At 39.7% G+C, this 25,898-nt stretch overlaps 2 protein-coding genes across 2 annotated transcripts in view; both read right to left on the bottom strand.

Annotated features, from left to right (window-relative positions):
• wnk4a (WNK lysine deficient protein kinase 4a) overlaps window positions 1-21,689 on the bottom strand; it is a 43,002-nt gene extending 21,313 nt beyond the window's left edge. Inside the window, exons 1-6 of the mRNA XM_047817205.1 lie at window positions 21,069-21,689; window positions 4,622-4,794; window positions 4,304-4,524; window positions 4,001-4,158; window positions 779-867; window positions 98-317 (exon numbers count right to left, since the gene is read on the bottom strand). Coding sequence (XP_047673161.1) covers window positions 98-317; window positions 779-867; window positions 4,001-4,158; window positions 4,304-4,524; window positions 4,622-4,794; window positions 21,069-21,620 — 1,413 coding nt within the window. The 5' untranslated portion in view covers window positions 21,621-21,689. The remainder of the gene's footprint in view (window positions 1-97; window positions 318-778; window positions 868-4,000; window positions 4,159-4,303; window positions 4,525-4,621; window positions 4,795-21,068) is intronic.
• A 3,361-nt stretch (window positions 21,690-25,050) lies between these two features.
• Window positions 25,051-25,898, bottom strand: part of vps25 (vacuolar protein sorting 25 homolog) — a 9,587-nt gene continuing 8,739 nt past the window's right edge. The window contains exon 6 of the mRNA XM_027163288.2: window positions 25,051-25,849. Within this exon, the coding sequence (XP_027019089.2) occupies window positions 25,737-25,849 (113 nt within the window). The 3' untranslated portion in view covers window positions 25,051-25,736. The remainder of the gene's footprint in view (window positions 25,850-25,898) is intronic.

The raw sequence follows: 25,898 nt of genomic DNA, 5'->3' as shown, positions 1-25,898 counted from the left end.
ACCAAACGTTTTTGAAAAATGCAAGATCACGCATCCTTGACTCTGATGCTCGAATGTTTCAATTTGATGATCATCTATGAATCATGCATTCACTCACCATCTCCTGTGCCACTTCTTCAGGCACATCCTTGTAGAGCTCGAACAGGAATTCGATGGCATTGTTGTCCTTGTACTTGCCATGGAGCTTTTTGGTGCCATCCATGCGCAGCCAGAGCTTCAGGCTGGACTTCTCCATATGATCCTCTTCTGCCAGCTCAACACGCACACCATTGTGCTCCTGGAAGAATACGTGCTCCAGCAGGTCCTGAATGGTGTATCTACCCATGAAGATGAATCGAAATAGATAGACATTCTTTTATTTCATTAAAAAAAAGCTATTTGTCTGAAGAGGGCTATTGACCTAGACAAAGGAGGGGTTGTTTGGAGCCTGAACACAAGATATGCTGCAAAATAACAAGGATTTAATTCATGTGGAAAAATTATATGGGAAATTTAATTAAAGCTCTTTTGTACGACACAAAGATAATTATCTTCAGTGGAAATGCTGGATGCAGCGAACGTAAGCAAATGAATCGTGCTAATTATACTGTACAATGACAATCCATATTTTAAACTAACCTCATTATTTAATGATTAGCTTGGATGAAGAAATATCTCCCATAGTACAGAGCAAACACTATTATCATTCACTTTCCAAGTATTAGAAAATATGGCATGAAAATGTTTTTTAACTAGAATTCAAACCTAAAGAAGGCAGTGTTTAAAAGCATGAGTTTACCGTTCGTCTTTGTTTGTATGTATGCATCCTTCTATAATCTCTTTCAGTTCAGGGACTTTCACTTTGTAGAAGCTGTCAGGCTTCATGCCCTGAAACACAACAGAAGCATACATTAAATGTTTAGGGAAAACAGATCAATAAACTGAAATAATAAGCGGTCGACCAATATATCACCAAGCATGATATATCAGCCATTTTTATTATTAGCGCTGTCAACAAATCTTCTTGTTCGGCTGATACTAGATTTTTCATGCCATAGAGCGGAAAAGAGGAATCTTCCTCTTATTCTGGCTAAAAGGAATGCTTATCATTGATTGTTCTTTGGGAATATGGTACTCAGTAATGGGTCTTTGGAAAAAATAGTGATTAGTGATTGGTCTTTGGGAAAAATGGGGATTAATGATTGTTTTTTGGGAATATTGTAATCAGTGATGGGTCTTTGAAATAATGGTGAGTAGTAATATTGTCTTTGGGAATAATTGTGATTAGTCATCGGTTTTTGGGGAATACTAGTGATTAGTGATTGGTATTTGGGAATGTGTTACTCAAGTGCTGGCTTTAATAAAGAAAAATTTAGCATAGGGTAAAAGTATTAGGGCTAGTAAACAGGCACAGTAAAAAAAAAATAAAGGCAAAGATCAACAGGTCAAAACAGGAATATCAGAGTTTAACTGGATCAGAAGTCGGGAAAGATTAGTGGAGTCAAAAACCGGAAAAACTGCAGAATTACTGTTAACGGCTTAGTAATGTCACGGACCAAAAAAACATAGTGTATGACTTCTAATGAGGAACTGAGCCCAAGAGGCATATAAAGGGTGAGAAACTAACATATACTGTATAATGAGAAAATTGGTGCATAGCAAAGTCTAGTGACTGTGAGTGTGGGAATGCTGGTGGTTGCTAAAAGTTGAAGACCATATTTGTCAGATCCTATATCAAAAATTCCCACTCAATTATAAAGTATTAAAGTAAATAGTTTTATCAGTTTACTGTAGGTCTCAATTAAATTAGTGTTAGATCAGACTACAAAATGTTTTCTAGACACTGGAATCCGAATCAGCCATTGAAAACGTGTATCGGTGAACCACTAGACTTAATGTGTCAGTGGGGATAAATATAACAGTTCACATATCGTAATGGAACCACAAAGCACAAAAACTGCTGGGCTTCTCTCTAACACTTATGTAATGGTGTCATTATGGTTACAGAACGTACTGCAACTAAGACCTACAATGACATATTAACAGCAAAAACATCGACTAAAAGCAAATCCCAACATTCATTCATCTTCTAATGTTTATCCGAACTACTCGGGTCACGGGGAGCCTGTGCCTATCTCAGGCGTCATCGGGTATCGAGGCAGGATACACCCTGGACGAAGTGCCAACCCATCACAGGGCACACACACACACACACACTCTCATACACTCACACACTACAGACAATTTTCCAGAGATGCCAATCAACCTACCATGCATGTCTTTGGACCGGGGGAGGAAACCGGAGTACCCGGAGGAAACCCCCGAGGCACGGGGAGAACATGAAAACTCCACACACACAAGGCAGAGGCGGGTAATCGAACCCCCAACCCTGGAGCTGTGAGGCAAACATGCTAACCACTAAGCCAAAAAGTGTCCCCCCAAATCCCACCATTTTAACATTAACACACAATTTAACGTAGAAAAGAAAAAGTATTAAAGCAAATGCGAATTAATATCGACCTGAAATTTCTTGTCCAGCTGCACTACAGACCGGCTGTTATGGAAAATAAATTAACCTTCTGACTCATTAACACCTTCTGACCAATCACAGTGAAGCATTCAACAGCACCATGGAATAAGTGTAATTAACACCTCCCTAAATATTGTAGACATTATAATATTGGATTTGTTCCACGTGTTGTCCCACGAGTTTCTGCCCTGAACACATGCAGTGATGCAGTTCTCCTGCTTCTCGGCTTAAAGGAGCACTGTTGCTAAGCCATCACCTCACACCCTTTCCCTATGGCCCCGTGATGTTTGTGGAGCCTCTGCAGAGCTCGCACTTTCCTGAAACCCTGTATTCACAGATCACTGCGGGCTGCTGATACCGTTTCCACATTACTCCAACCTGGATTTGTTGTTCCACATTTTCAAGTGCTTTGTTTTCTAAACCAGAGCCTTGCTGCAGACACGTGCATTCAGATGTTAAGCGTCAGAAAGAGCTCTATGTTGGGGGAAGCTGACGTCCTACTTCTGTTTCGGCACATGGCGTAATATGAGATGATTCATTTATGTGTGCTGTAACTTTTCCAACTTTCCAACACAGCTAAATGTGCAGGCTGTAAGGATTACACAAACGAAACAATGTTTGTTTGTTCTTGTGGTCCAGTAAGAGACTGGATTGAAAAGGAAACAGTCAATAATGCGCAGAATGTCTGCTAGAAGTCCAGTTGATTTAGTAGCTTTGAATTAAAGCTGACGTTTTTTTGTAAATGCAATGACTGGAGAACTGTGCCAGAAGAACCGGTGTGAGGTATATTACATGACTTCCACCTAGGTTACATAGTCAAGGAACTATGTAAATTAGTTATAAGATCAATTTAAATATGGCTTTAGAGTTTGCTATAATAGGCCCTTATTAAATTCACAAGGCAATAACACTTAACATTATAAGAATGCTGTTAATTGTGTTTTAGTTTATCGCATACAGACAGGTTGTTTGGTGACAGATGAGTTTGTGAATCTTTCTATTTTTTTTTTTTGTAATAGTTACATAATCCAAAAGGTCGCCTGCAGCGTGTTTTCAAAAACACCGATGTAACGATGGGATCATTGCAGGGGACATTCCAGAGTCCACAGCAGATCTAATCGACTCCAAACACAAGAATTAAGTCTGTGCTCAAGGTCAATCCTTGGGCAGTTTTCACGGAAATGAGAGGCAATGAGGACAGAAGAAAAAAGAAAGAAAGAAGAGGGACATATAGTGGAATGTTTACTGTTCTGTTCCAGGCTGGGTTAAAGTTTGGATCTTGCAGCGATACACGGGGCCTCACGTCGTTGGTCTAGATAAAGACTTCCAGATGGATGTGCATATGGCGCTTATGTAAAGGTCGTTCACGCTGGGCCACACAGGGCACACAACATCAACAATAAAAGAGGTAACAATAAAAGGAGCAAAAAATAGAATCCAAACTGTTGCCACTGTTTTTGAAAGGAAACAAAAAAACACGATTACACTTACACTTGTGACTTTGCGGTAGATTTGTGCCGCATTTTGGCATTCTGAGTACGGGTATTCAGACGTAGTCATCTCTAAGATGCACATCCCAAATGCGTAGACATCAACAGCTTCGTCGTATTTCTCCTCATACATCTCCGGCGCCATAAACTCTGGTGTTCCTGGCAAAAAAAAGAGCGTTCAGACGTTTATGCTACAAAAACCTTTGGGCCCATACTGTATGTGGCCTAGTGGTGAAGATCCACACTGTTAACACCAAACTTCAAATATATGACTAGTATCATATCTTCGAAATGTTCAGCTTACCGATTACGCTCTTAGCAAACGAAGCCCTTTTGAGCGTAGCGAGTCCGAGATCGCCGATTTTCACGCTGCCTGTGGGACCCGTGATGAAGATGTTGTCGCATTTCAGGTCTCGGTGGATGATGGGAGGAGCTCGAGTGTGCAGGAAGTGGAGTCCTTTTAGTATCTGACGACTCCAGCGCTGAAGAAGCTTAGGCTTCATTTCCTTAAAGCGTTTCAGGTACCTGTAGAGTTAGACAAAATCGAAAAAATAGCAACAAAAAAATAAGAGGATTGGTCTCTAGTGTCATTATTAACTCGGATTTTTAGAATCAGTCTCACGTTTTGAGGGTGCCGGAGGTCATCAGTTCTGTGACTAGAAGGACACACTTGTGTCCTTTCACTGTGGACTTCCAGGAGTCGTAAAAGCGAACAATGTTTGGATGCTGCAGGTTCTTCAGCATCTCCACCTCCTCGCTGAAGCGCTGCCGCTCCACCTTGGTCAGTTTCCTTGTCTGAGGGAGTAAAGAACAAACACATTATGAGCAAAGCAGCATTACAGCATCACAGCTCCAGCGTCCACGAGTCCGATCTGAGCTCAGGTTACTGTGTCTGCGGGTTTATTCTTTCCTCTTACATTTTAGTAGGTGGACTCCATCCGGAATTCAGCTATTCTGGGAACACGTAGTGTCAACATCCAGATCAGCATCTCAACTTCAAGCATGTCGGCTACAAGTATTACATGAAAATGTGCTTTGAAATGTGGACAATTTTATATAACCGAGTGTTAAAGGTCTTGCTTAAGGGCCAAGCAGTGGCAGCTTGCTGGACCCGGTATTTGAACCCACAGCCTTCCGATCAGTAGGCTAACACTTTAACCACTAGTCTACCAGGTCCATATGGTCGTGTTCTTCATGTGCATTTGTGATGTAAGATACGCAACTGCACCAGGGTTCCACAGAAGTCTGAAATCAGACCAATGCTACAATGAGACTCAGACTCGGACAGTGCGAAGCGAATGAAATGGGATGCTCTCTCTCTCCTGTCAATCACAGCAACAATAACCCAGTGCCAGCATCTGTGAGCTTCTGTATGATTTTCTATGATAATGAGTTTTTTTAACTGCCCCATGATGCCAAATTGGAGGAAGGATGTGTTTAGTTAGTGCTTTGATTGGGATAACTGTCTAGGATGAAATCCTTTCAGAACACAACCTGACACATTATTAATGTGTTCTTTATAAAATGTAGGTCCTGTAGCTAAACTTTTCCAGTTACCATCTAACGATTAGCATCAGTACGTTCAGTACGTTCAAGCTGCTGAGACGTTCGGTGAAATGATAAATTGCTCAAATTCAGCGCTTTCTCCCAAACCTAATACGTCGAAGCACCGAGAAAGTCTTGGAACTCACAATTATTTTCTTTCCTCTTACTCATCGTCACGCCACTGCTTCAAGATGAGTCTGGAGACGATTATTAAGCAGATTATAAAGCACTGAGGGTATTTATAAGACAGGAAAAAAAATTATGCTTTTATATGGAACATGGTACATTTGTTATCATTAAAGCTTTTAAGATTTCCTACAACATCCTACAATAATCTATGACTCAGTATTTGTCTTGGCTCATGGTTTTGAAAGGAGAGTTAAGTCGGGCTAAATCCGGCTAAAAGCAGGTAAAGACCCGCACGGCAGCTGCGATGTAAATGAGTTACATAATCATGTGAATTGTGCTATCCCTCGTTAAGAGCTTGATCCAAATCGAGGAATCCCAGGAAACCTCTAAGAACTGTCTGCATGCATGAATTACTAGGCAACAAAAGCTGTTTTGTGCTTAGGTGAGTTATGAAAGGCTTGATTTAGCTCAGGGCCTCTTGGTCCATGGCAGGTTGGTGGAAAAAGGCTTCCCATGAGGCCAGAGCAAGCACCATGAATCCTGCATTCAAGGAGTTTGTGGGGGGGGGAGTGTGCATGTATGTACAACTCATGAACAACCAAACTAATGATGGAGTCTTGTGCAATCAGCAGGAGAGAGCCTAAAGCCACTCGTCTGAGAGCAACCAAATGTCAATAGTGAAACAGCTACAGCGTCCCTCCGTCCGTCCAACCAGGTGTGTTATCTTTTGGAGCAGTGGCTCAAGCGGTTAAGGCTCAAGCGGTTAAGGCTCTGGGTTGTTGATTGGAGGATCAGGGTTCAACCCCCAGCATTGGCAAGCGTTCACCATTGGGCCCTTGAGCAAGGCCCTTAACCCTCTCTGCACCAGGGGTGCTTGCATGTCTGACCATGTGCTCTGACCCCAACCTACACAGTTAAGATATGTGAAGAAAGAATTTCACTGTGCTGTAATGTAGATGTGACAGAATCTTTGCTCAGGTGATGGATGACCCTTGTTAAACACAATAATATTATGTGTACCACACTGTGGCCGGTTCGACAGATGCTCCGCATGATCTAAGACTAATAAACGAATAGACCTATTTTAAAACCATCTTAATTAAACACTCAGTGAGGGAACGACTGTTTACAGCTGCTCCAATAGAAATGTTACACAGCTGTTATACTTTTAATTTTTAATGTAAACAGAAACTGATTTATTTTCTGGATTTCTATTTTTCTGTAAAGCTGCCATACAAATAAAACTGATCAAATTTGACGTGCTGTGTGTGTGTCATGGCGTGTGCGTACGTGTGTGTGTGTCATGGTGTGTGTGTCATGGTGTGTGTGTCATGGTGTGTGTGTGTGTCAGTGTTGTAATGTAATGAAGTACAAATACTTCGTTACTGTACTTAAGTAGAAATGTCACGTATCTGTACTTTACTTCGCTATTTAAATTTATGTCAACTTTCACTTTTACTCCGCTACATTTCCGAGATAAAATGTATACTTTTACTCCGCTATATTTCCACTAAGCGTCTTCGTTACTCGTTACTACAAAATAAAATCAGAAGAAATGTGTGTGACTGTAATAAGGGAGGTTTGGCGAATCACTGCTCCTAGATTGCATTACGGACGTCCGCGCGCGCTACGGAGAAGTACAGGCACGCGCAGCGTGCACGCGCAGTCAGAGCTGGGGGCGTTTATTCGGCTGAAAGCCGCAAATAAGTTGTAGAACAAACAAAATATCAATGCCATTCAATACTAAATAAAAATAACATTTATTGATTTGGTCTTTGTCTTGTGAATATTTGTTTATTAATGACTGCATTCATTGGACACACTGTTTGTAGAGAATGCACACATACATGAACTGATCTGATTCAAGACTGGCATCATTACATCATGCATAAAATTTTGGTGTCCACTTTTGCCATTTAATAATACCATAACTTTTGGCTTACTATGTAGTCATATAATATATAATATAAAACTCTTCTTGTTTTAAATTCTCACTGAGGGATAAAACCCCTTATGCCTACCGAAAATCACTGAAATTTTACTTTTTACTTTTACTTCAAATACTTAAGTACATTAAATATCAGAAAATGACTTTTGATACTTAAGTACAGTAAATATCAGATACTTTAAGACTTTTACTTGAGTAATATTCTAAAAGGTGACTTTCACTTCTACCGAAGTCTTTTTCTAGTGCGATACTTGTACTTTTACTCGAGTATTGCTTTCTAGTACTTTATACAACACTGTGGTGTGTGTGTGTGTGTGTGTGTCATGGTGTGTGTGTGTGTGTGTGTGTGTGTGTGTGTGTGTGTGTGTGTGTGTGTGTCATGGTGTGTGTGTCATGGTGTGTGTGTCATGGTGTGTGTATCATGGTGTGTATGTGTGTATGTGTGTGTGTCATGGTGTGTGTATCATGGTGTGTGCGTACGTGTGTGTGTCATGTGATGGTGTGTGTGTTGTGTGTGTGTGTAGGGCTCTGTTTTCACTCCAGCAGCACCCCAGCTGGCATCTGCTTGTCCCTGAGGTTCATGTGGCCAGAACCCAAAGCCAAACGAACAAATTTAAATGTAAGCAAATGGTTGTGTAATAAACTCTATATTACACAACCCTCAACCCTTAACATTTTCTCCCAGTGTTACCCTGATAATAAAGCTGTTCAGCCATTCGTTTATTGGTCTGATAGTAAAACTCGTCATAAGAAACCCGAAAAAAAATATTAAAAATCTATTAAAAATTAGAAATTATTTTGGAAGTGTGCACTGTACCTCACAGTAAAATATATACAATGAATTTTTACTCGATTACATATAAATGTATTCTCAGGGTTTTCCACACTGTATGATATGAAGATAAAATATCTATTATCGATGAATATAAATTTTCACAGTATAATTCTGTCATCTATTTTATTTGTTGATTTTGCATTTCACAAGATGTTAATTTCATTTACTCTCTCTCTCTCACTCATTTTCTACCGCTTTATCCGAACTACTCGGGTCACGGGGAGCCTGTGCCTATCTTAGGCGTCATCGGGCATCAAGGCAGGATACACCCTGGACGGAGTGCCAACCCATCACAGGGCACACACACACTCTCATTCACTCACACACTACGGACAATTTTCCAGAGATGCCAATCAACCTACCATGCATGTCTTTGGACCGGGGGAGGAAACCGGAGTACCCAGAGGAAACCCCTAAGGCACGGGGAGAACATGCAAACTCCACACACACAAGGCGGAGGCGGGAATCAAACCCCGACCCTGGAGGTGTGAGGCGAACGTGCTACCCACTAAGCCACCGTGTCCCCCTTAATTTCATTTAATGGAGCTTTTATTTTTAATGGAATTCCACTCATTTTCAGTGTTCAATCTTTTCATTTTCAGTGTCCACTCATTTTCAGTGTTAAATCTTTTTATTTATTTTTATGTCTGATCTCTCTGCACACTGGGCTACTGAACTAGAACAATGATTAAAATGAGAAAACTTATGTGCATATAGAACAATTACAAATATCTAGAAATAAGTTGAATAATTTTATATTGCTTTATTGTAATAAATGTAATTCCTAACGCTAGCAGGCAGCCCCAACATGTCTGAGAACTTTCGTGGTCAGGCGACGTGCAGAATAGCATAAACCGAGCTAGGCAAAGCGCAAACCGACGATGACACAATACAAGGCTTAGTATCGACTGGGATGAAAACACAGAGCGTATATTGAGTGAGTGGACTGAGAGTCCTTATATACTGTGCAGTGTGATTGAGTTAAGGTGACTGAACAGTAGTCAGGTCAGTAGGAACATGTGTAGGTGCGAAATTGTGCAATGGCGACTCGTACTGCATTTGATTCAGTAGCTATTGCTTAAGACTCAGTTACAACCCCATATGATTCAGTATTTACTGCCTATGATTCAGTAGCTTCTCCATTTGATTCAGTATTTACTACACTTGATTCAGTAGCTAAAGCATTTGATTTCGTATTCATTGCATTTGATGCATTTGATTCAGTAGCTAGTGCATTTGATTCAGTAGTTACAGCATATGATTCATTACCTACAGCATTTGATTCAATAGCTACCTGCATTTGTTTCAGTATTTACTGCACTTGATTTAGTATCTACTGCATTCAATTCAGTACCTACTCCTTTTGGTCCAGTACCTAATGCATTCGATTCAGCATCTACAGCATTTGACTCAGTACCCACTGCATTTAATTGTGTGCCTACTGCATTTGATTCTGAGCCAACTGCTCGGCATCATGGGATACCGTAGTGACTCCATAGAGTAGTGCAGAGTAGATCACCTGGGTATGTATATGCGTGATGAGAGATGGAGTCTGTACTGTAGAGATGGAGTAACTGAACTAGCGTGTTGTCATGGGACTGTATTACAGGCTGCACGGCTGCTGACATTACTGCTGCGGTGCAGTACACTGCATGAAATTACATCGAGTCATTCAGATACAGGAGAGTATTATACAGCTACAATCGTTCCTGAATACCTGCGTCATCGAAACGGGTACAAAAGTTATTTTAAAAGGGATTTTAAAGTGGTGCACAACCTGAGGGAAGGTAAGCAGGTAAAGATCAACAACATGGCAAACACAGGACAGCCCCAGGACAAGGGAGGGTGCAGTTACAAAATGACACATAAACCCTTTAATGTTAAGGCCTGAGGGGTTTCAGGGCATGGCATTTTTTTTCAGTGTAGTATACGTATAGGACACATGTCAGAGCTTGAATATGTATTGTGTAACTCAAGAGTAGGGACTGTACAGTATGTGTTACGGGTGTCACTTAAGCATGCAAAGAAGAAAGCTGTTAAAGACAGAATCTGTGTACATAATTGTGTGTGTCAATACAGTGGCAGGAGATAATGTGTGCCTTGACATACTAATCCCACACGCCTCGTTATTGATAGTAGAATATAAACATTTTCAGCTGTCTGTCATGAGAGTGTAAAATGCTGCTAATGTGACATTTACATCTTTTAAAACCAGAAAGAATACATAAAGTGCTAGCACGTTCATGACCCCATGCCAGAACACCAAACTGTCAGACCGACGATTCCCAAATAAAGAAAGAGCTTTTAGAAGAACCCTGTATGCAATAATTCGTCTTTACCACGGGGGAAAAAATGAATAAAGAGGCAGTGTTCTAGATGTAGTGTTTTTCAAATCAACTATTAAAGATGGAAATCAAATCAGATCAGCACTTCTGAAAATGACGTGTGTTTGCAGAAGCAAATGTCCCCACAAGGACAGGAACTGAGGAATTTTTTTTACAGAAACAAATGCAAATTGTTTTCTTTTCTCTTCCTTCTCTAATGAAGGGTAAGAGGAATAAACAAGTTATTAAATAGAGCTGCGAGTGTAATAATGAAAGTGAGAACAGGCGGAACAGGCAAATGTGAGAGGTAAAGCTTAAATAAAAACATTATCACACCACCGCACACACAGTCTCTGTCTACCATTTGCTGTGAGACTCAGTGGGGGGATTTGACAGAATTCACAAGGACAGATAAAATCTATTACAGGAAACTATACTGTAGCCTTAAACAGAGAAAGCCAAACATAGCTCGAAATCTGTAAGGAAACACTAAACTTCTATTCCACAGGCCTGAATTTCCAACTTTTTTTTACTGAGTTTCTTTTTACTCTGCAGGAAAAATGAAATACTGTTATGATGATCCACACAGAAACAAATCCTTAAGCTAATTAATGTCAAAGCAGCTAAATGTCAAGCTAAAGTTAGAACCTGCGTCCACTGAGTTCATATATATCAGACACGAGTCTTTTAGAAAGAAAGAAAGAAAGAAAGAAAGAAAGAAAGAAAGAAAGAAAGAAAGAAAGAAAGAAAGAAAGAAAGAAAGAAAGAAAGAAAGAAAGAAAGAAAGAAAGAAAGAAAGAAAGAAAATGATGGGAGGAAGAAAGAAAGAAAGAAAGAAAGAAAGAAAGAAAGAAAGAAAGAAAGAAAGAAAGAAAGAAAGAAAGAAAGAAAGAAAGAAAGAAAGAAAGAAAGAAAGAAAGAAAGAAAGAAAGAAAGAAAGAAAGAAGGAAGGAAGGAAGGAAGGAAGGAAGGAAGGAAGGAAGGAAGGAAGGAAGGAAGGAAGGAAGGAAGGAATTAATTCAATGCTTAACATCTACAGTAAAGCCACATAAATAAGCAAAAATAAAATTTTCAAAATGTTCATAAATCTTAAGAACTTTTGAAATCCAGCTGTAAATATTCAAACTGTCTTTTCAGCCTCAGTTCTAAGATTTGCAGGGGGTCGGATTGGAGGACTGGGGTGCTGGTGTCATAAATAGCAAGAGCCAGGAAGGAAATGTCCTGGCTGTTTTCCAAGTGGCCTTACATAAGTATGATTCCTAGCAAAAGGTCTTGCCTTCGAGAAGGCATACGGACAGACAACAGGTGGAGAAGGTGAGAAGAACATAGGAACTATTTTCAGTTCATCAATAATGAATACAGTTTCAGATTTTATTCAATCATCTCTTACTCTGTGAGATCTAAACACCCCTTGATATCAGACTTAGCGTTGAGATCGTCCTGTGTATGAAAGCTGAGCGGGAGAAGAGCCAAAGTCAGCATGAAGTGCTGCAGTTCCTTTAACGTTGGGTACAGAAACACATTCCTCCCGATTAAAGAAGAACAGATGGCAAGACAACATGAGCGTCTAGCGCATTTCATATTTCACTTCAATTTGCAAAGTCACAGTTAGTTTTACTTCATAGTTTCACAAATTAAATTTTTAATTGTTCTAAAGTCTTAGAGTTACAAAACACCAACACCTAAACTCTCTCTCGAAGGGACACGAGACCTATTCGGACACTTTATCCATCGGACACTTTATCCATGCATGTAAAACTAAACCGTGCACAAACCCATGTTATCGTTTGGTTTTAAACACGCTTTAATCCGTTATGAGAAACTTAATCAAACCAAAATTGCCAAACCAGTAGCGCAGCATTGCACTGAGAGTTTGGGGCTCGAGTGAATGGTAAAGTGTTCGGATGTGAACAAAGAAGCCTGAGGCTGTTTTGATGTGCTTACTGTGTCTCCAGGTAACCACTTGGATTGTTCAGATATCTCATTCATAAGATTAGAACCTTCAGTAAAAGTATAAGTTCATGTCTGTGATGTGAGTTTACGACACGTTACAGACCTACTAGCCTTGTCCTCCTGTAGATATGATCAAATGTACATTATCATCAAGCGCTTACTTATATTATGAGCAGCAGCTACGCTAATTCCTCTCCACTTCTTCTTCTTCTTCTCTTTTTCTACCCATTTAGAAATTGTACCGGCTCCAGATGTGTCCCACGTCATAAAGATTTTAGACCTTCAGAAAGAAGAGGCCAACCCTGTGAGGATCTTGAGGCCTCTAGAGATGTACCAGCTCCAGTTGTTATGATTTCGGACGTTCATGGAGATGATGCCGACTCCATGTGGTCTTTGAGGACAACAATCTCCTCATTAATACACAATTTTCAGACTGTATCTGACTGTAGAAAGGACATTATTCATAATATCACTCTACAGGGTCACCCAAATGAGCATGAGGTTCCTTTTTAAGATTGGTTTTAAAGAGTTTCGAGTGAGTTTAACCCTTCTGTGAAGGAAGGATCAAATTGACCCGTTTTATATTTTTACTACAATTGTTTTGCATTTGTAGTAAAGCATGTATATTTGCAGTTATGAAGTTTCAGTGCCTCAGTTAAGGAGTTTCAGTGCCTCCGTTCAGGAGTTTAAATACCTCAGTTCAGGAGTTTCAGTGCCTCAGTTCAGGAGTTTCAGTGCCTCAGTTCAGGAGTTTCAGTGCCTCAGTTCAGGAGTTTCAGGGCCTCAGTTCAGGAGTTTCAATACCTCAGTTCAGGAGTTTAAATACCTCAGTTCAGGAGTTTCAGTGCCTCAGTTCAGGAGTTTCAGTGCCTCAGTTCAGGAGTTTCAGTGCCTCAGTTAAGGAGTTTCAGTGCCTCAGTTAAGGAGTTTCAATACCTCAGATCAGGAGTTTAAATACCCCAGTTCAGGAGTTTCAGTGCCTCAGTTAAGGAGTTTCAGTGCCTCAGTTCAGGAGTTTCAGTGCCTCAGTTAAGGAGTTTCAGTGCCTCAGTTCAGGAGTTTCAATAACAGTTCAGTAGTTTCAGTGCCTCAGTTCAATAATCTAAAAGCCTCAGTTCAGGAGTTTCACTGCCTCAGTTCACAAATGTTATCTAAATTGTTTGGGATTAGGATAAGACAATTCTGTCTTTATTTCCTGTTTTTCTGGAATGCTTTTAAAACCCCAATAGGAGTTTAGAGAACAGGACTGATTTATAAGGAACAATACTAATGTAATCTATTTACTCTGTGTAGAATGCATTCACTGGCTGCAAAATTGTTTGGTTTAGTCTGCAAAACTTTTCCTCTACACACTAGCAATTATCCTCCGAGTCTCCTAAGAGGACCACTTATAGTTACTGCTCTTATCTAAGTATGTACGCACATGAGTGCCTGGAGGCTTGAGTTTCCCAAAGTGTTCCAGGATGGAGGTGATGGGGTTTGAGGGGATTTATTCATGGAATGCATCTATTTTCTTGTCACATAAAGAATGAAAATACAGCACACATGTCTGTGTAGGAGGATTGTGGGCAGAAATTAGTCAGCACTAAGTACAAGATTTTTGGCTGAGAGGATATAAGCGAGCATTGAAGATGGAAAAACCTTCCAGTATTCCTTCTGAATTTGTCAGTATTACGGCAACACCGTGGTTTGATGTACGAGTGGCTGAAATTCCTCCTGATTTTTACCTCTCTATGGTTACTAACAAGAACATGCCAACCCTGAAATAACATTGTGTGAAAAGGAAAAAACCAGTGTGGCCGCACTGCAGCTTGGATACATTTCACAACGTTCCAGCACTGATAATGTTGCTATTTTAATATCTGACAATGAAGGGAGAACAGCAGTGGGAAAGGCAGCAACAGGCTGACTCAGAAGGTGGGGCTGTGTAATAAAACAGGATCGAGACTCTAAAAACATGTTACATGTATACATTAAGTGTCAAAATTCCTTTACAGCTACTGAAATATCAGTTTCATGAAATATTTATTTATTCATTTATTGAATTTCCGAGCCTGGCAACACTTGGTGCAGGACAGGAGAAGTCACCTCACGCAGGACACCAGTTCATCACAGTGCACCATTTGCACACACACACACACACACACACACACACACACACACACACACACACACACACACACACACACACACACACACACACACACACACACACACACACACACACACACACACTCTCTCTCTCTCTCTCTCTCTAGGCCTAGTAGCATGTTTTTTTATACTGCTCACCAACTGAACTTGTATAATGAGAATAAATTAATTTATTATTTTATAAATTTTTTAAAAAAAATTAAATATTGTCTGAAAAAAACCTGAAAAATTAAGAACAAGAGATTTGCTTGTGAAAATCAATGTAGAGATTAAATCCATAATTAAAAAAAAAATGCAAAGACGGATCTGACAGTGAGGCAGATCTCTGACAAAAAAAGGATGTAGAAAAAGGTGTAGTTTTTTAATTAATCGTAGCGCTCGCTTTGCCAGAGGACAAATAATACAATCAGAAGTGCTCTTCTTTTGCTTGATCTGGGGTAGGGTTATGACAAGTAGAGATGGACGTAAATCTCAAAGAGAGAGGAAATCGGTTTTGCCAAAGGCAACTTCTTAACAAAACCCTGGCAAAGGATTAAGGAGAGATGTTTGTGGTATTGAACACAGAGAATATCACCTGTTGGCTGTTCTGTTTATGTCAAGGATATTTAATCTGAATATGACATGTAAACATATTTTTACTATTAATTGGAAGAAATATTAGGTAAAAGTGCTGGCATAGTAATTACAGTTTGACATTTTATTGTACTAAATCAGTACAGCGTGTGATTGCAGCAGCACCTGTTCCAATAGTGTCTTGGCCTTCAAATCACTTCATATTGATGATATAATACATAATGTGTAAAGCCATGTGTATTGGGTGACATAACTGCAGCAGAGAGTGTGTGCACTGCATGTGTCCTGGATGTGTTGAGTTAAACCAGGATGCAATAACTGGATTGTCAGGGAGAATACTGACGTTATTTAGGACACATCTGGCACTAATTACATCCAAAATCCAACTAGCCATGTGATATAATAAGAGAAATATGATAACAAAAATCAGAGAATGCAGTGCTTTATCCATGTCAGGCATTTTATGTTCAGTTAGAATTTTAAGACAGTTAGTAAAAAAAAAAAGGCAACTGTATGGATGTAAAATGAGGTATCTAGTTTATAATGTATCTAGTTTACAATGAGATGAAGAGCAAGCTCAGAAATGTAAATACTGAAAATGGAAAAAAGCTAAGCCTGTTCAGATCAACCAAAAGACTTTAACTGCGATAATGTTGCTATAGGAAAGCAGTTCAGTAGTCTAAAATAGTTCAGTACTCAAAATTCAGTTATATCTATCAGTTCATCAATCTCCATTCAGTATTCTAAAAGTATCATTTCAGTACTGTACAGTCTCCGCTCAGGATTTTAAATGAATCAGTACTCAAAATGTGATGATCAGTTCAGCAATCTATATTCCTGAGGCCAGCGATCTAAATGCCTCAGTTCAGGACTCTAAATACCGCATTCAGTACATGAAAGGCCCGGTTCAGCAATATAAAAATGTCTCAGTACTCTAGAATAATTATAAGTGGTATAAGTCTATAAGTGGTATAACTCTAAATGCTTCAGTTCAGTCCAGGATACTAAATACCCCACTTCGGTACTAGAAATGCCAGTTTCAGCAAGGTACAGTTTAGGTACAGTTCAGCAATATAAAAATGCCTCAGTACTCTATAATAGTATCTAGTATAAGTAGTATAAGTTCAGTACTCTAAATGCCTCAGTTCTGTACTCTAAATGCCTCAGTTCTGTACTCTAAATGTTTCAGTTCAGTACTCTAAATGCCTCAGTTCAGTACTCTAAATGCCTCAGTTCTGTACTCTAAATGCCTCAGTTCTCTACTCTAAATGCCTCAGTTCTGTTCTCTAAATGCCTCAGTTCTGTACTCTAAATGCCTCAGTTCTGTACTCTAAATGCCTCAGTTCTGTACTCTAAATGCCTCAGTTCTGTACTCTAAATGCCTCAGTTCTGTACTCTAAATGCCTCAGTTCAGTACTCTAAATGCCTCAGTTCTGTACTCTAAATGCCTCAGTTCTCTACTCTAAATGCCTCAGTTCTGTTCTCTAAATGCCTCAGTTCTGTACTCTAAATGCCTCAGTTCTGTACTCTAAATGCCTCAGTTCAGTACTCTAAATGCCTCAGTTCTGTACTCTAAATGCCTCAGTTCAGTACTCTAAATGTTTCAGTTCTGTACTCTAAATGTTTTAGTTCAGTACTCTAAATGCCTCAGTTCTGTACTCTAAATACCTCAGTTCGGTACTCTAAATGCCTCAGTTCAGTACTCTAAATGCCTCAGTTCTGTACTCTAAATGCCTCAGTTCTGTACTCTAAATGCCTCAGTTCTGTACTCTAAATGCCTCAGTTCTGTGTTCTAAAAGCTGCAGTTCAATAAGCTAAATACCTCAGTTCATTCTTCTAAATGTCTCAGTTCAGTATTCAAAATGGCTCAGTACGGCAGTTTCAATAATTCAGTTGACTTTAACTCTACCTTTTCAGGGTAATTTAAAATCTGCATTTCAGACGTTTAAAAGTCGTAGTTCAGGAGTTTCAACACCTCAGTTCAATACAGTAAATGCCTCACTTCAGTTTTCTCAATGCTTCAGGGAAGAAAACGTCCTTACTGATCTCTGTAAAGTACGGTTAGCTCAGTAATTCTTAGTTCAAATGTCAGGGCTGCTAAAGAGCAACTGTTGAGCAAAGCCTTTAATCTTCAGCTCTAATCTTTGCTTAGGTTAGGTTTTAATTTGGAAAGTAAATCAATTTGGACAAAAATATACACCAAATAAAAACACACAGAAGCAAGTTAGCCGAACAAGTCTTATACAAAACGGAGAGGAGAAAAAACTTCAGACCACAAACAATACCTTAATTCTTTATAATCTATCATTTTTGCAATTTGAAAAAAAAAACAACAACTTTGTTCTCTTTAGTATTTATTGATATTTTGTGTCATGTTTTCAGTAATTAATTCGAATGACTCAGTCCACATTTACAGGCCAGACGACAGAGAGGACTGCATGAAAGCACAATAGGCCAATGGTCAGAAGCTGGCAGTGCTTCATCTGACTCAAAAAGTTTGGAATCCAAATAGTCAAAATCTTCGTTCTCCACGAGAAACTCCCTTACTGCTTCATTGGCCCTCGGGCAGTTTAGTGTGACTCCAGATTTTGGATTATGTATTGATCCATTAGGGCTATTTTACAATCTTCTGTGAACACTTAAACCCATTCATAGGTTTCATAGCCTACCCCAGAGTCATAACGGATCATAGCCTACCCCAGGAACCATGGCAGAAGGTGGATTATTACTCAGAGACATTTTACCATCACAAATCCACCGACCGGCATGTTTTTGAACTGTGGAAATAAACTGGAGAACCAGGAGGAAACTCATTCAAACATGTGCAAAACTGCATACAGACAGTAACCTGAGCTCAAAATTGAAGCAGGGATCCTGGAGCTGTGAAGCAACGGAACCACTCTGACACCTGGGCTTTAAAATTGTGTTTTTAATCAGCAGTGGAATTCTAGATATAAAAATATTCTTGGTAGAGTTCATGTACTTATATAAACCATATATATATATATATATATATATATATATATATATATATATATATATATATATATATATATATATATACGTATATATATATATATATACACACACACACACACTTAACAAAATGTACTAAAAAATAATCGTTTTTGGACTACTTACTCTGTAGCTCATTTTTTCTTATACGACAAAATGTCAGTAAAGTCTGTGCAGTCTATATGACAGGCAAACAAACAGCCATGTAGCATGACTGGGAGGTTTCACTGGTTATGCTACAGAATTGTGAAACAAACCCCTCCTCTTCCACAGAACAGTATAGCCATGACTTATCTAAAATAAGGCAGCTGCTGATAAGACTGCAGGCGTGTCTATAAGCACCAGTCAAGAGTTGGGTGGGAGGGCACACCAGCTGTCAGGAAACTAAAGGAAACTTTTGTACAAGCATACGATGCGATGTACTGTACATACGCGTTTTCTTTAAAATCTCACGTTTTGCACGCGGATGCTGTTCTGTTTTTGAATAAACATTAAGCACTTAAAAATGAGATACCACATGCCCGCTTCCTCAAATCGTATGAGGGTCCTGCTGTATTCAAGAAAGGCCTAAAACAACTGCTATGCATTTTGTGTGTGTTTACGGCTAATATCCTGGATGTAGATTCGCTGACTAAAAGATAGCTTTTGACTTTATATCATACGATGTAAAAAAATATTTATTTATTTATGTCTGTGAGTCACACAGAAGGCACTTTTGAGTCTGGTTCCTTTCAAGGTTTTCTCCACATTTCCGCACATTTGAACTTTCCTGTTTTGATCATGAGGGTTATAAATGTATATCTGTTGTTGCTTTGTGACAAGTTCTATTATTAAAAGCACTATAGGAATAGAAATGAATTGAACTGAAGTGAACTGAATAAAAAAATAGCACTAAAGAAAATCAATAAAAGAATGCCGTTACATCTGCAGTCTCTCGGACTTGTTTAACCTGCTATTCGTTCATTCATGGATTTGCCATTTGTAGATTTGGGATTTACTGTCTGATGAGTTGATATTATGTGAACTTGATTAGCGAAAAAATACTCGTCCTTGGATGCAATAGTCCTGATCACAATCCACCTGAAAACTCAACAAGTCAAAATTTCTCAATCATATACTGCATGATGCCTTCCATCTGTGAATAAATGTACAACTGTTCTATAATTGTCATTATTAAAGGGATGGAGAGACCCAGAAGTGATTTGGCAACATCTGCTTTGAATGATTAGATTCATAACTGGCCAGCATTGCATTAGACCATGAACATTAATGACGTGTTCGGTGTTCCATGGCCATTGCCAAATACTGTTCGGAACATAACAGTGGTTATGTTCTACTAATTCGCAGTGTGACGCAGCTAACATTGAACTGACTTGTCGGGTTAATTGTAACTAGCAGTGAATTGACTATGCTATGGCCGTCATCAGACAGGAACACGTTAAACGTACTCAAAGTCAGATGACCAGGACGTACAAGTAACAAAACAATTCCATCTTCTAACCAAAATGAAGAATGCCTAATATTTTCTGAGGTTTCAGCTCAAGTTAACAGTTAACACAAGTCACATATTCATGAAGAGTCATCAATCTCCTCGAGACGGCGGCCTGTTTGACAGAGACACTCACAGAGACACACAAGATAAGCCCAGACCAGTGAATGCTCAAACAATTCACTGTTTTGATGATGTCATCAATGGAAGGCTGAAGTCTCAGTAGCACCAGCGGACGTCTTTAATCCTATTAGAGCCGATAAGACCAAATGTTTAACCATTAACCAGCTTTGGCAAGCTTCCTACTACTGCAGCAGAAATGACAACGGCTGCTTGCTCAGTGATTGTGAAGAGGAAATCTGGACAAGTGTCATGTATTTTAAACCACCACTAAATAAAGATATCATCAAGCTTGTTTTTTTAAGAAATCATCATTATTCCACACTTATAAGTTAAAAACCAAAGTGCTGTAACCATCACTATCTTGAGATAATGTCAATTTTATGATCAACTTGTCAATGCATTTGACGTAGGAGCAAGATACGAATAAGCTGCACATTTCATAAGCTTGAAAATAACATTCAATGTCATGAGTGTGAATCAACTTAATTCTAGTATTACAGCCTGTCTTCCAGTGACAGAAACTGACAGGCTCTCAGATGCAATCTATCATCTAAGAGTCTTTAAAACTCAGAGAAAGAGCAATCAGGAAGTGGAGGGACAGGGGGGGTGGGGGGTTTATTAAACAAGATGAACCCCAGATTCACTCTAAAACACATGTGAGTTTGATGTCATATTAATAGTAATAAAGCTGCTATAGAAATTTCTGGGAAATCCAGAAGAGAGGTTGGGAATCCAGAAGAGAGTGTGTCATTGTTGGCTGAATATAATTACTGATATTATAAGATTATCTGAATGTAATTATGAGTCATCTCATTTACAAGCAATATAACTAGATATTTGTAGGATCATCTTTATGAATTCACGCACAATAAATTCACCTTCATCGCCTGGAATCACCTGTTTTAAGCACTTTTACAACACCTTACTTTTATTCTTATTCTTACTTTTATTTATTTCACACAATGTAAGAAAATAAATGTTTACCTGGAGCTCGCACCACGCCACTTCCACTGTGGTCTCCGTGTCCAAACCTTTATACACGGTCTTAAACGAGCCTCTTCCGATCTCCACGTTAAACTTTAGGTATCGGCCATCGGGAGATGTAGCCACGGCTTTGGTCTCCACGTCCTCCTTCTCCTCTTGCTCCCATCGGCTGTCGAGTCGTTTGATCAACTTCGGGTTGCTTTTTGTGTTCTCGATGTCCGAATCCGAGCTGGCACCGTGCGCAACGGACACCGGAACCGCACCGTCCCACTGCGCTTTGGAAGGTGAGGACTGCGGAGACGCCGAAGACGGAGGAGTATCGACAGCTTTTGATTCCTCAGTCTGTCTTTCGGCTAAGACATTTTCGTCGGACCATGATGGCGCGCTGTAAAACTGTGGCTCCAGCTCCAGTTTGTGAAGCACGTACGAGTTCCTCCTGGCGCTCAGTGCGTGCGCTCGGAGCGGCGGCACCAGGGACAAACAGTCCGCGTCCAAATCAACAGGTAAACTCGGGAAGCCGAGCCCGGACACCTCCACTTCTGCATGGGACATGCTGACAATGAGTCTAGGGACCGCTAGCAGAATCAAATATGTACTTTTTTTCTTCTTATATCCAGCGAGAGTCCATCGTTATTCGTGGAGTCATAACCGGTGGCCGGAGCGAGGACATCATGTTCCGGTGCTGATTGTATTAGAGTCAGTCCTTATTTATTTATTTATTGCTTGAAAGTTGAATCGATTACAAGAACGAGCAGTAATGTATTCACTACTTAGTTAAAGAGTTCTGCATTCATGAATCAGCAAAATAAACTTTTTCTTTTAGCAAAACAAATAAACCATTACCTCAATCTGAGTGTCCAGTAATCAGAAACGGACGAATTACCGAATGCACGCGCACTCGGTAATTAACACGAGCTCTGCACGACTTGTTCTGAACGTCTGAGCGCGAGTCCAGCAGTGTCTCTGTGTGCGTGTTCGAGTCCCGCCTCCTGCTGTACCTGAGATCATGGCGTTCTCTGCTGTACCAAACACCCTCCCATTCTCCACGTGCCAAGACCTAGACACTACGACCACCACTACTTCAACCTACAAACCCATGACTTCCATGGGCAATGCACCCAATGCGGTCACGGTTCCAGAGAGTGCCAGAGAGTCAGTGGTTGAGTCGAAAGCAAAATCCTTAACTTTTCATGCCCAGCTTGATGCTTTGATATACATCATACACAGAATGGTCAAATGTATGTGGATGCCTCATCACACCCATCTGTGTTCGTTTCTTCCACAAAGTAAGAAGCAAGCAACTGGGCTTTGTGTGCTGTAGCATGACATTTTCCCTTCACTGGAACAAAGAGACGCAAACCTGTTCCGCCATAACAATGCCCCTGTGCACAAAGCTCCCTGAAGGAATGAAGACCCATCAGTTATCCACACTTAATTGTTTTACAGAGTTACACTAGATTAAACTGACTTTTTTGTATTAGGACACAGTGGTCGGCATGATTGTGTCACACCTCCAGGAGGTTGTGGGTTCGATTTCTGCCTCAGCACTGTGTTGAATGGCGTTTGCATGTTCTCTTTACGCTTTGTAGGTTTTCTTAACAGTTATCTTCTCTGGTTATCTCCGCTTGTCCAAAGACGTGTGTTGTAGGCTGATTGGCATCACTAAATTATCTATAGTGAATGAATGGGTGTGTTTGTGTGTGTACGTGCAATTGTGCCTTTCAATGGGTTGGCTTGCAAAGTGCTCTAGGATTCCTTGCAATCCCATGTAGGATAAATGGTATAGCATAAAGATGGATGGATGGATGGCTATAATAAATAAATAAATTGCTATAATTCCTAAACAGTTAATGCAGTATTTTTGTAAAAACACTTGAATAATTATTAATCAGGGGGGCACGGTGGCTTAGTGGGTAGCACGTTCGCCTCACACCTCCAGGGTCAGGGTTCGATTCCCGCCTCCGCCTTGTGTGTGCGGAGTTTGCATGTTCTCCCCGTGCCTCGGGGGTTTCCTCCGGGTACTCCGGTTTCCTCCCCCGGTCCAAAGACATGCATGGTAGGTTGATTGGCATCTCTGGAAAAATTGTCCGTAGTGTGTGAGTGGGTGAGTGAATGAGAGTGTGTGTGTGCCCTGCGATGGGTTGGCACTCCGTCCAGGGTGTATCCTGCCTTGATGCCCGATGACGCCTGAGATAGGCACAGGCTACCCGTGACCCGAGGTAGTTTGGATAAAGCGGTAGAAAATGAATGAATGAATGAATTATTAATCAATCAGTAACGAGGTAAACAGAGGCAAAACGACACAATAATGTGTCTCTGTCCAAATACTTATGGACCCAAATATACAACACGTGTACGAACCTGAAGCGTCAGAATACTTTCCAAAACTAATGAACTCAAACCTACTGTGTGTTAATATCCCTGCTGTTTAATATCCAGGTGGGTTTCCCCATCACCGTCTTACACACCACTCCACTACTTGCTCGAGCACAGATTGATAGATGATACCCTGCAGGCTTGAAGGATCAAGTCGAAGTGTACATTCCAAGAGCAGAACTTTTTTCAGAAGGCATGGCAATCCGATGTATCTTGAAAAATACCTTGTGGTATAGCTAATGCGAATAAACCTATGGCCGTTTTATACTGTACCAGCATTTGTAACAGCTTTTTGTGTTTTCACTGTATGTTCATTAACAAACACAAAAAAAATGTAACTAATAATTTACACAAAATATCTAGGATTAACATATTTAGAAACAAAATGAATTATTGTATATCTTACATATACAAAAACATCATTCGAGTAAAATAATTCTATTTTAGCAATTTGTTTCTTATAGTTCCCTCAGTACAAAAGTTTTAAATGTCTGCTTAAAGCTAACTGGCAGATGGTGAGCTTTTTTTTTTAATAAATACCCAACCATCCTTAGTAATAGACTATAGATTAACACCATGGCAAATGTCAGCTCAGTCACACTTACATTTCCTGTGAGTAAAGAAGTTACTCCTTATTTAAAATGTTGACCTGAGCAGAAGGTTGCGAGTTCAAATCCTACTGCTGGCCCCCCTGAGCGACACCCCTTAACCTTCAACTGCTCAGTTGTATAAATGAGATAAATTTAAGTTGCTCAGGATAATGATGTCTGGCAAATGCTGTAAATTATAAACAGGCCTGTGAGTTTAACCCCTCAGACTAGTCATGAGGCAGAGCTGTAAATGAAACTTGAATGAATGGCCATGTGGTTGCCATATGGCTTATAAATCATCATTTTGATTTTTTCTTTATATATATATTGGTGTTCAGACTATAGTGACTGATTTGGCACAGGTTTCGTGGAGCTAAAAGACTAAAGTTAAAGTTTTAAAATTGTTTTTTAATCCAAAAAAAAAAAAAAAAAAAGAACCCAGGAAGGATCCTGAGGTGTGTGTGTGTGTGTATGTGTATATTTTTCCCTTTGGCTTTATTTGTTTAATTATATTACCTGAATCTTCCAATATTGTTAAAATGAAGACAAAATACAGGTATGTTTAATTATTTTAAAAAAAAACACAGGCTTTCATGAGTTGTCTGAATATGACTGCGTATATATTAACATTTCTGGCATTTAGCGGAATCCCTTACCCAAAGTGACTTACAATTTATACAACCAAGAAATTAAGGGTTAAGGAGCCCGTAAGTGGCAGCACGGTGGACCTGGGATTTGAACTCATGACCTTCCGATCAGTGGTCTGAAACCTTAACCATTAAGCTATCACATCCCTACATACAACAGTACTTATAAAGAACAGGCAAATATAGCATGATGCACACTAGAAAAGAATAGAAACTAGAAAACAAGTGCTTGTAATAAGGAAAAGAAATAAAGGTAAACTATAAAAACATTCAAGACTAAGCAGAATAAAAGAGCTTTGTTTATGTGTGATTTTGAGGCTGATATCATGATGATCAGTGTATCGGCTTCAGATCATCAAACCAAAAAAATCAGAAAAGAAAACCTTATTTTATTTTTACAGTATTATCATTATCATAAATTTGGTTTTACACAGACACAGACACAAAGAACAGTACTACTGGAAAGTTTCAGCAACCGAACTGCCAGAACTGGCATAAGGACAATTGGTTTGTATGTTCCTGTGTCTTGGAAAGGAAGCATCAGGTGACTCCCAGTAAGAATTAGACGTTTTGTGGAATCACATAGAGGAGATATTTAAGTAGAATGAGTCTACCAGAATTTACAGCACTAAAAGTAAAAGAAAATTAAACTGACTTAAAAAGAGACATGAATAGGCTCATGGAATAGGCTTCTAAATCGTCTCCAGTTTGTCAGCTGTAAAATTCGGAATAGTTCCAACAAGGAAATTATTCATGTATTTAGGTTTATCTATACAGATCTATCATATACTGTATCATGAAGGTCAATGCAACGACTATGTAATGGAGTGCTATGATGCTTTGGGCTGGGTTTCCACTCCCATCTTAAGACTGAGAATATTTTTTTTTCTTCCTTTCTTTTCTTTCAGGTTTCTGCATTTGAAAGTCATGCACCATGATATCCAAAGCCTAAATCCCCGTCCATCAGAGCGATGAACCCAATAGATCGAAATATATAATAAAAACTGGGCTTTCAACACTGTCCAAAAAAAAAATAAAAAATCGACTTGATCTAATCAGAAGAATTTGACTCCTTTGCCATCGTCCATCGTGATGATCTCTGCTTTGCCTTCAGTCTGCAAGGCCTGCAGTGCACGCATCAGCATCCACTCCTCCAGCCCGTGGAACTCTGGGAAATGAAATGCACAGTCATTCACTTGCATGCGTTTCGGTACGCG

This window comes from Tachysurus fulvidraco, chromosome 8 (genome assembly GCF_022655615.1).
Source record: "Tachysurus fulvidraco isolate hzauxx_2018 chromosome 8, HZAU_PFXX_2.0, whole genome shotgun sequence".
Taxonomy (NCBI): Eukaryota; Metazoa; Chordata; class Actinopteri; order Siluriformes; family Bagridae; genus Tachysurus; species Tachysurus fulvidraco.
Note: the sequence above shows the minus strand (reverse complement) of the source record. Positions and strands in the feature narration are given on the sequence as shown.